We start from the raw sequence: 11838 nt of genomic DNA on the forward strand, positions 1-11838 counted from the left end.
ATTGGGTTTTGCAAGAGTTCAGGTCCAGCCTGAGGGATTCTCCTTGCAGGACTAAGAGCAGAGGTGGATTTGGCGGCTTAAGCCCAGCCCTAGCAGCTGGATAACTCATAAAAGAGTCACATGCTGCAAGAAGCATCCCAGTGAAGAGCTCAGGAGTAAAGCAGTGCATCACAGACACTGTATTGTCTGCTTAAAAAAAAGAAATCTCTAGCTAGCACAAACAGAAACAACATGGACACAGTGTTGTAATTACAGACAGAAAAACATATTGCCCCCATTCTTCCAGGTCTCAATCCCCCTCAACCTTCCTATGTACACAGCTCCAAGTTGTTTCCTTGTATGGAGACTTTAATACTAAATGCTTCTAAAAGGCAAATATATACCCTTACAGAAAGCAGAGAAAAAAATCCCACATCTTTAATGGGTTCTCTCTTTCCTCTTCTGCTGCTACTAGTCCCACCACAGCTGAATTTCATTTCCCTGATCTGCCCACCAGCATCTAGAGACCTGGAATGTGCCCTGTTCCAGGAAATTTCAATAGTTGACAGGAAGCCAACACATGGAGGTCACACTTAAAAAAATTTGCCTCATGTAAAAACAACGGATTAGTCTTCTCCCATCCTGAGCAGCACTGTTTATGCTTGGAATCCAAATAAAAGCCCTAACCCTAGATTACCCATTATGCATTAGGCTGAGTTAGGAAATTTTGGCGTACAGCTAGAAGAGGTAATTTCAAAACAGTTAATAAACACAGGATAATAAAAGTTAAATCAAGACTGATATTTGGATTTGGCAAGACTGTGTAAGAAATTAAAATAAACACAGTACCAAGAAGAAATTCATTTATTTACAGAAGTACACAGGAATCAAACAATCTGCAACCTATAGCTTCATGCTGCTCTCATTCCACTTGCTGCTCAGGGTCTCAACCAGAAAGACTCACAAGAAAGTATTCTGACTTACCAGATTTTATCACTGCATTGGTTGTATTTGAAGGAAACTTCTGCCAGTCCACACTACAGGGTTCAGACCCAGATGAATGACACCATTTTACTATGTAGCCACACGTCATGTTGGGGTAAGAATCCCAAGAAATATTAATTCCATTGCCCATTGCCACGGCCTGATCTGTTGTGACATTGTCTGCAACAAAGATGACACAAAAATCCATCAAAGAGCAGACACTTATCTAAAGCCCAAGATGAAAGAAAGCCTTCCAGCCACAGCACAATGGCTTTATAAACGGCAGTCCTTTCTAGGGGCAGTCATTTCTAGGAACGAGAGGCATGAGTGAACTCAGAATTTGGAGCAGTACATTCAGCTGAGCTTTCTGGAGTGCTCACAATCAGACATAGCCTCCAGCAAATCCCTCAGCCAGCCTTAAGTGCAATGAAGAGAAATGCAGCAGCTCAGGACTGGCTTAAAAAGCACTTTTTAAAGGTAAGGATTTACAGCAGATGTCAGGTTCAAATATGAATTGACACCAATCTGGCAGGAGCCTCCAGCTATAAATTCCTGCTGTCATTTCATCAAATGGTTTGCTTTGTGTTTCTTTCAAAGTGTCTTGCTGTCACCTGCCCAACCACAGACAACCATTTTTCATGAAGAATCAACAGCAATAATCATGTCCCTGGTGAACTTTATGGAGGCTTCAGTCTACCAAGGGTAAATTATACAAGAAAGGAAAAAAGAAAAGTTTTGCCTATAGTCTGTTTTTCTTGTTTCTGATTATCAAAGATCTAGCTGCTCTTGTGAAGTGATCAGATCTGGGAACAGCTTCTGATTCCTGCAGCTGCCTTCCATGGCTGTCCATCACATGGGACCCCGCAGAGCTAAGGGATGGTTTCCAAAGGCCACCACAAAAGGGGTGGCCCCGTGACAGATCTGCAAAAACAATCTCAGGGTTTCAGTTTTCCTTTTTCAGTGTTCTTATTTATGCTCCCCATTGAGTCTATTATTTCATTTTATTAAAGTCATAAACCAGGGAAGGCTGAAGGGCAAGGACAGTTTTCAAGAATTAGTGCTATGAAAACTTTACTCTCACAGATGTGCTGCAAATGTCAAAGGACTGCCTATTTCTAAATAATCTTAGCACACAGCTAAGTGTATAATTGTTTTGTAGCTTGCTCACGGCAAGAAAAAGACATATGAATAATAAAACCAAATCAACTCCACAAGGGCCTTGATACTTTCCCCAGAAAAACTACTATGCATCCAGTGAAACTATATTTCTGTGATGCTGGAAAAGATCATATTTCTAATTAGCAGACTTTAATTTTTCTATTTACAGAAAAGAGTTTTTTACTGGCAGTAATCACATACTGTCTAAAAACCATTTAAATACACATTCCACCTTATTTTCTGAGCTAGATGACTAGAAATTCACCATGGGCAGTACTGCTCATTTTGGTGTATTTACATCTGCAACCTAGACTAGAAGAACAAATAACTACTAGCACTAGAACACTACTGTGTTAGGGGAGCCTGGATCAGCCTCAACTCTCTACAGAGCACTGTTCAAAGACAGTGACAAATTAATTATGGCAGTGTATCCTTTGTTTTCAGTTTTCATAAACTCCAGCTTCAGACCCTCTGCTCTCTTATTGACATTAAAAGCACTTACAGACTGCACACAGGAAGCAGCCAGAAAAGATGTCTGGGCAAAAATGTCATCCAGTTCTTTGAATGAGTCATCTTGTATGGCTCCAGTCAGTGACTCAATTCCTATACCAACTCGGGAGCAAATCTTTAATGAGTACAAGTTGGGTAGCACCAAAGGGAGCCTCAGACATCTAAGAGAAAGCTATAAATGAATGCAAAGCTCTAGCTGCCATCAGCTCTCCCACAACACAAACTTATTATAGACCTCTTTGACTTCCAGATCCTGACTCTTTCTCTGCTGAAGGAGAGCTATAAAAGCATTTCAAATCAACTGTCCCATATAGTTACTTTTCCTTCCAATGGGCAGACTAAGAATATACTACCAGGTATTAGCATCAGTGCTGTGACCAGTTCTGGGCTCCTCAGGACAACAGAGACATGGAATTCCTAGCATGGATTCAGTGGAGGGCAACAAAGATGCTTAAGGGAGTGGAGCATCTCTCTTACCAGGGCAGGCTGAGGGAGCTGGGCCTGTTCAGCCTCAACAAGAGCCAGGAGGGGACCTCATCAGTGTCTGTCAAAGCATGCAGGGAGGGCACAGAGGAGGGACCAGGCTCTGATTGGTAGTGCCAAGCAACAGGACAAAAACTGATGCACAGGGTCAGGAACACGAGGAAGAACTTTCCTGTGCAGTGACCAGGCACTGGAACAGATTGTCCAGAGAGGTTGTGGAGTCTTCCTTATTGGAGATACCCAAGCACCATCTGGACACAATCCTGTGCCCTGTGCTCTGAGATGGCCCTGCTTAGGTGAGGAGGTTGGACTGTGGGCCCTTCCAACCTGACCTATTCTGTGATTCTTTGTTTTGGAGCAGTACAAGAAACATTGTATTTCACATGGCTATGCTTTACACAGAAACAAACTTGTTTTGTATCTCACTGCGAATCTCAGCCAGAACACATTTCTTCCCGTAAGAGATGGCCAAGTCTTACCAGAACCTGAGTTGCCAGAGAACCAGCTGTGACACCTGTTCCCCAGGTGGGCACCGAGAAGCAGACCCATGAATGCTCCTGGCAAACAAGTGCAGACAGGCCTTGCTGTGTGAATCTGCTCTCCCTGCAGAGCATCAGCCAGATATGGAGCTAAAGGTTTGGTGTGCAGAGAAGCGTGGACTCGCAATAACTGCTCTGCAATATTATCTACTCTGCAAGCTCAGTGTTAAGAGCAGAAAACCATTATCAGGCTCAGCTATTTCTGTTTACAAAGCCCTCAGCAAGAGCAGCAGTGTTTTAATTGGGAAGCTAAAGCCCTACCTCCTTTTCAAATACTGGCTTTCCTAGCACAAGTATGCCAACACTTTACCAACCAGCCCAATTAATATTCTCCTACAGAGCTCTCAGGCATTGAACTGACAATTCTCGCCTTAAAAAGCCACACAACACCTCCAAAACTTCTGAATCTCTTTAGCATTTAACACTTCTCAGTGTCTCAACGAGAACCACACAGGAATACACTGAGCTCCCTAAATATCAGGGATCCACACCAATGCTTTTGAAAAACACAATTAGCTGTAAAGACTGCACATTATCATTGTTATTTTATGTAACAAGCACAATTAATTGGTGAGACAGTACTCCAAAAGCAAAGCCTTTGTCCTCCCACCCAGCAGATTTGTGTGGGGAAATAAATGCAAACAAACAAAGCATTATTTTTCAATAAACAAACTCTCCTAGCTACTCCCCAAGCTTCGAAGGTGTTTAATTCTCAGTTGGGAGCACTCACCACTTGGAAGTTCCACGCTTGTTATCCTTGAAGGGGGAGATGAGCCCGCGTGGTTTCTGGCTACAACACTAATTACACAGTCACTTTTTCCAAGTTTTATCTCAGTACTGTTTGAGGGTTCAGTGACTACTTTATGCTCCAGTAGTCTCTCTAGCAGGTGGCAGGACACTTCATGAGACACTATTTTTCCATTGGTTTCAGAAAGGGATAAGGGCTATGAACAGACAAAGAGTGTGTTAAAACCAAAATGCAATATACAGAAGATGACACAGGATAATATAAATTTACTGTTCCTGATCTAGTCTGATGACTGTGTAAGATTATAAGGAAAAAAAGTAACTCAGAGTAATTTGAGAATTAACATGTAAATTCCTAAGTTTTTAATTTTCAACTCAGATGCATTAAACATTTAATTCTTCATGTGAAATGCTTCTCAAAGCAATATTTTAATTATAAAACTTTAATAACATTCTTATTTGGGGAAAAAGATTTGTCTCAATAGATGGTTCTATAAAAAGTTAAGAAAAGCAGTCTGGTTTATTGACTATAAACTTTACTAATTTATAAACGTTTATATATATTTATAAATGTATAAAAGTAAATAGAACACATAAAATATTATGCAATATAACTTTACAAAAAACCATCTACCTTCCAGAAGACTATTACGCTTTCACCAGAAGGACTTCTCTCTCTCCAGATATCCGGTCCTCTTGCAGGAGCTAAAAAAAAAAATAAGAGTGGTAGTATTTTTCCCCAGTAGCACAGCAGACAATTTACCATCTATTGAAAAGTTAGGTTTTTTTTTAGGTGACCAATTTTAAAATACGTATCTTCCCAAGTTCAACATTTTATCATCAAGAGTGAGAGGAACTTACGGGCTTCTGATGTGGTCTGCTCCACCACCCTGCTCCAGTCACTCCACCTCCAGAAGTGGTCAGCGGCCGAGCAGCGCACCCGGAGCTGGTACTTGGTGTCAGGGCGCAATGCATTCAGCTCAGCTGTGTAAGTTGAAGATTTCCGCCCAGGCACGGAGACATTGTGCTGTTGAAAATTTACAGAAATTGACATGATACGTGAATCTTTTTTTTTTCTCCTAAATTACACCGCTAGTCAACACCTAAAAAAGCGATGGTTTTTGTCCCCCAAAAATACTGACAGTGTCAAAGCTGCAGTCAAGCTCAATGAAGAAAATAGTGGGAAAAAAATGCAGTCACCCTGAACAAAAACTTCAGAGATCCACCAAAATAAAGTTCTATACAGTAATTTAAGCATACAGTAACGTGCAAAAAGGAGCAGCAACATGGACGATTCTTCACCTCTGCACACAGCAGCAGGTGGTTGTTACCCATCTATCCCATTCAGTCTCCCTCTCTCCCATTTGCATCAAAACTGCTCACATGGGGCAGGCCAGAATTCTGGTGTTCAGAACCCACACTCCCACTGAACACATGCACATCTTGTGGGGACAAAGGCCTTTTTCCTATAAGACATGCACAGAAGTTCACTAAAGACAATCTGCTTGAGCGGGATGTTCATCATGCAGTCTGCTGCCTTCATTTTTCCTTCAGAAGACATTATCCAGGTCCTACCCAGGCAATCTCAGTTCACAGGTCTTATGACAGGACTAGTGTCTCCTATTATTCTTAAAGTAGTGTGAGTCTAGAGAGCCATTTCAATTTCACAATTAAAGAAATCCTAAGCCCAGGAATATTTTTTACTGATTTTAATTATAACACATGTGCATCACAGCTGCCAAAAACTGGACTCCAAGTGACTTTAAGATGCAACTAATTTTGCATTTCTAAAGCCAAATGACAACTTGAAAAATAATAGAAAATCCAAGTAACAACTTGAAAAATACTAGAAAAGCCAACAATCTCTCATGCAGATGGAAATGCTTCTGAAAACATCCTCAAAACGCCATGTAAAACCCCATTGCAATTTCACAACTACTTTTGTGACAGGGAACTCCTGGAGTTTTTTTATTAAGCAACCAGCAACCATATAACAAAGCTATAAAAGCTTTTGCCAAGCTGTTTGCTGCATACAAAATATCTGTGGGTGAGGGCTCTGATACAGGTGAAGGGAATCAAACTGCTGTGGAAGTGTAAGTCCTGACCCTTTTCCACTATCCCAGATGATTGATGCAGTAGCAGAATTCACAAATGAGTCCAGGCCCCAGATTTTGAGCTGCATATTACAAAAATATTTGTAGTACCTAATTTCTGGTATTACTTAACACAAGTTATTAGAGACAAAATATAAAAGCTTAAGGCTTCTGCACTTATTAAGTGCTCTGAAAGTATTTAAAAAATACTCTTTGAGAGTGTGCATTCTCTTATTTTGGAGGCATGTACATAATGATTATCTTCAGTCTTAGCTGCATAATTTCTCTGCCTTGATTTATGATATTCAAGGACATGCTCAACAGCCGTGCCCAGCTGGCAACTAAGTGCAGAGGATGACAGAATACTGCTAAAAATCAAAGTAGCATTGCAAAAAGAAGCCTCTGAGGTTAATGTGCTCAAATTAAAAATTCAGGCTCCGTGCACCAAGACCTACCTGAAAGTCCACAATGTGCCTACTTGAAATGGTCAGAGGTAAGTACACACAAAGAAACTGGGGGTAAATCTCAGGCCAGCTGAAAATGCACTTCTCATTACGCTTCCCCAGCGAGACAGGTCACCCCACACTAACTTCATGCTGCAGAAGTTACTCCAGGTAAACTGGGGTTTACCTACTCATACACCACATGGGAGAATCTTTCCCTGTCCTGCCTCTGCATCACTGGCATATGAGCAGGTTCAGCAGCTGCCTATTGTGGCCACATGCATGTCAACTGCTGGCAGCAAACAAATGAACTGTTCTCTGAGGGGAAAAAATACAGGGAGAAATTCAGCTGCAGCCTTCAAGATCTGAAACAGCCAGTGTGGGTCAGTCTGCAGGGCAGCAATGCATCCTGGAACAAGAGTGTGTTCATACAGCTTGCACCAGGAAGGACAAAGCACATGGACTGTTACCTAAAAGATCAGCATAAAGCACTATGCACTCCTTTCAAGTACCAAATAACATGGTGCATAATTTGGCTTTTCTCTAGTGTTCAAAACAAAAAAAAGCCCCAACCAAACACAACAGGCAATAACAGAGATAAGCAGGAATATTTCTTACTTTAGTAAATGACTTCTACTCATTACTATGTTAATGACTTAATAAGACTACCAGAATGAAGCTCTTAGTGAGAAATAAATTTGAAATGTGATTAGTTCAGTGAATACGTTTAGCATTTGTTCAAAAAAATTATCTTTTCAAAGCAGTGCTTACCAGTTTTCTCTCAGAGTGACTACTGCTAATTTCAATTTGACACAGAAGCCTGGTCTCAGCAAAGCTGCCATTTACAAACCAACGCAGTTGGATGCTTGTAGAGTTGTTCCCAGTAATAGTTAACTTTTCTGGAGCTTTCGGATGAACTTAAAAAATAAAGAGAAAAACCTTCAGTTACAAGAAAAAAATCCAATTACTATAGTTCAGAAAAATCTTATTTTAGAAGATCAGAGAGAATCAGAAGGATAAGTGTTTCAATCAGCAACTGGGAAAACTGGTGCTGGGAAAGCACCTGCAAGTACTCTCATTCCTGATATCTTCTCAGCTATCAAATATGGAAACAGATTTACTTAAGACTGAGTGTACTGCACACATGATAAGGAGTTGAGACACAAAAAACATTTCTCCTCTTAACTGATTTTATCAAAAGAGTGAACCACCAGCTATTTCAGATGATCACAGGTGACGGATGAAATTTACTGAACTTTGCTCAACTTCTGTGAACTTTTAAAATTAGTACTTATAAAATCTGCAAACCAGGAAAAAGGAGGATTCCTAGATGACCCCACCCCAAAATTCCCTTCATAGAATCTTTCAGTAATATTCAGCACTAACATTCACAGCTATCAGAGTAAAAAAATATCTACTGTTGGATTTGGTCCAAATACCTTAAGGAAATATGTACTGTGTTTTGGAAATAACCTGGACAGTGCAGAAAAGAAAGAAAAGGAAACAAATAGGAAACAGCAGCATATCACCTGGGTGTGAAACAGCCCAGTTAATGATTAACAGAAACAAATTATGCTTTTCCCAACTCTGTCAATTGACTCTGACAATTCTAATCTCAGGCTAGTTGAACTGGGACAAGGACAATGAAAAATGTACTATCCTCATATTTAATTCAGTTTTTTGGGGAACAGCAAAATACCAATAGGAATCCCTGAAATCTCAGCTGGGACTGTGGAGGAGAAAAGGGTGGTGAAGGCAGTGCTACAGAGATGGTCATCTTCCTTTCCTTTTTTAAACTAAAGGTCTAAATGAGAGAAGTTACTTCTTTCTCCAAACCCTGACAGATGGTAATGGCTCTTACCATAGAAAACAATAGTCCTGATATTACCTTCTGTCTTTCCACGTTACTTTTTTTTATGCTCCAAATCCTGCTGCTGTAAAACTGTGTCATATTTTGTCCTATAAGTGGACACTGAAATACAGGGTAATTTACATACAGGTTCATAAACTTGCATCTAAATTTTAATTGTTGATGGATAATAGAATGTGAAACAAAACATAAACTTGCTCAGAGAAGCTGTGGATGCTTCATCCCTGGAAGTGCTCAAGGCAAGGCTGGAGAGGGCCCTGAGCAACCTGACCCAGTGCGTGGCATCCCTGTCCATGGCCGGAGGTGGGGCATGGAGAGTGTGTGTGCTGTGCTGCAACTAAATGATTCTTAAGGTCCCTTCCAACTCCAGACACTCTGGGATTTCATGATAAACAGCAGCTGTCTAATTATCAGACCACATATTAGAATTTATCACGCAGCAGTCTGTCCAACACGGCAGCACTGCTGTTGGCATCTCCCTGTACAGTTCATCTTTGCCTCATGACATGCTCCGAGTTGTTTTCAAGTTCAAATTATTGAATATGGTAATAATCTAGCGACAATTAAGGACAATAATGAAAAGTATACCATGTCAGAGCTCTTCAAACCCAAAACTAACGAAAAGCATGTAGGAAATATACTTTTCCTTTTGTAAGTCATAAGCCTTACCTCTTTGAGTTATATCAACCAAAAGAGATGACTGTGCTTGCCCAATAGGATTGGAGACACCTAATATGAAATCATAGGTTTTTTGATCAGGCAGTACTGGAAAGCCACAAACATGGTCTCTGTTCACTTCATTGACTTCACATGAAACATTTTTACCAGATGTTCTACAAAGTAAAGAGAGGAGGGAAAACCTTAGTTTTTGAGTTAATTCCTAGCAACAATCATAAATCTAGACTGAAAACATGGTGCAGAACGATGGGTTCAGTTCACATGGCTTACAGAATGATTTGATTGCAGAGACATATCTAACCCCACAATGCAGGTTAAAGTGGCATCAGTCATGACTTGCCCTGCTCTCACGTGAAACTCTCCTCTTCCACTAGCATAACATTTCCACTCTCTTACTTCTCAAAAGCCTGGAAAACAGGTAGGTCCTGTAAAACCACCTTGCAAGTCACAGCTAAGATTCTGATTGAAAGTATCTTAGTTCAGATCAGCATACATTTGCATTTAAAGAATTTTCTTAATTGCTTAGTGAACTAGTGAGATGCTATACACATTGTCGTTCTATAAGTCCTGTTAAACATGAAGTCAGGTTTGTTATCTAGAATACAACCACTAGTCCCAGCTGTCTTTTAATAAAAAGCAGGAGAGGCAGTCTGTTAACAGACAAGAACAGTGTTGCATCTTTAGTGATAAAATCTAAATTGTGTATCTGTACATATGTACATATATCTATTTTAATTACAATCTGTGTAAGCCTCTCATTCAGTAGCACAAGTTTAACTAACTTTTTCTTCTTTCAGGCATTTTTACTGTGTTCTAGCTGAGCTCTGAGCTCCCTTCACACTGTGCTCTATGGTTCAGCATGGGGTGACAATAAGGATGAGAGTATTTATCCCAAAATTCATGATATTAATCTCACAAATTTGGGCTGAGCAAAACAAGACTGGACAACATTATTACTTATAAGATGAATATGGGCAGTCAGTGACTGAGGCTCCCTTCCTGTGAATATCTGCCCTGTTTTGTCCACCTCTTTGCACCCTACCCAGTGGCTTTTTTAGCACTGGCACTCTAGGCAACATCTGTGACTGTAACTCAAACCTTATTGCCTCCAGCGTGCTTCTAAGCCACCATGAGACTCCATTTCTCATCATTTTGTGTGACTCAGGCCTCTCCTGGCTTCTTTCCCTGACTGCTCCTTTGGAATGACACAAGAGCCTCCTCTCACCATGGGAATTTTGTTAACTCCTCACTAACTTCTAATCACAACCACCAAGGAAGTGGTTGCACTTTCCAAGTGCTATTCCAATATTTATTCTTTTTTAAGGCTTTACATGGCCTGGCCTTAAAGACTATGTAGTGGGACATTAGTTGACTCCTTCCTGTGGGTGAAACCAGTGTTATTTGTCCTTTTCAATGTTCTAACATTTACTCTGCTTGCTCTAATTCTTAACAGCAGGAGAACAGATGGAGGCTAACTACTATTTTCCCTAGTGGCATTTGGGAAATGCCCCACGACCTGTCTTACAATTATTTCTCAGTGAACTTCTGTCATACTGCTTACCAGAAGCTCAGTAAATGTCTGAAATTATCTGAACCAGGTTTCATACAAAAAAAATTAGTGATCGCCTCCTACTATCTCCCTGTATTTTCATACTGGTCTTGACTACATGTTGACAGCAGCCTGATACAGCAAGCCCTTTATCTGATTGTGGGTTCATAATGGTATAAACCTTAGGGAAAGTTATCCTTAATTCCCACTGGAATTTTGCAGAGCTAGACCAAGGTTTTCCAAATCTAGTTTAGGTACAGCTTGCTGAAACTCTTGGAAAGTATTTTAGGCTCTAAATAGGTATGGTACACTAAGTCCCAGGCAGCAATGGAGGTATTCCAGTTGTATCCTTTTACTCCTTGTAGTGCTGATTATTTTACCTTTCAAATAAACTGTACTTTGTTCTTCGTTCTCCATATAGTCCACTGGGCCTGCCTGGTTTCCAGGTGCATTTTATTATCAGAAAGTTGGGTGTTTCACAGCTGAGGTTTTGGGGAATATCAGGAGCATCTGTAGCAGGAAAGGAAACCAAACAGTTAGCTGATGTTCTGCCATCCTAGTGTGACTTTTGGGTTACTGGTTTCCTGAAAGCATTGCTCTTTTGTTTTGCTGGGTCTAGACTGTGTGCTACAAAAGTACATGGCAATAGATACACCCCAACCACAGAAGTAATACGCTTTTAAAAAGTTACAATAAAATAGATGGATAATTATCAGCCCCATCTGACTAACACTTGACTCTAGAATTCTAAGTGGGTGGGTAATCTGGCAAATCTCATGCAAACATGTTCACAAGCTCCAGGCTC

General features: G+C 40.5%; 1 protein-coding gene across 3 annotated transcripts in view; it reads right to left on the reverse strand.

The window, feature by feature from the left end:
* LOC134432583 (leukemia inhibitory factor receptor-like) overlaps positions 1-11838 on the reverse strand; it is an 86720-nt gene that overhangs the window by 13060 nt on the left and 61822 nt on the right. For all 3 annotated transcript variants that reach the window (XM_063181431.1, XM_063181432.1, XM_063181430.1), the window contains exons 8-14: positions 11414-11543; positions 9476-9639; positions 7708-7853; positions 5262-5427; positions 5035-5105; positions 4384-4597; positions 964-1143 (exon numbers count right to left, since the gene is read on the reverse strand). In XM_063181431.1, the coding sequence (XP_063037501.1) occupies positions 964-1143; positions 4384-4597; positions 5035-5105; positions 5262-5427; positions 7708-7853; positions 9476-9639; positions 11414-11543 (1071 nt within the window). The remainder of the gene's footprint in view (positions 1-963; positions 1144-4383; positions 4598-5034; positions 5106-5261; positions 5428-7707; positions 7854-9475; positions 9640-11413; positions 11544-11838) is intronic.

The sequence above is a fragment of the Melospiza melodia genome, chromosome Z (assembly GCF_035770615.1).
Source record: "Melospiza melodia melodia isolate bMelMel2 chromosome Z, bMelMel2.pri, whole genome shotgun sequence".
Classification (NCBI taxonomy): domain Eukaryota; kingdom Metazoa; phylum Chordata; class Aves; order Passeriformes; family Passerellidae; genus Melospiza; species Melospiza melodia.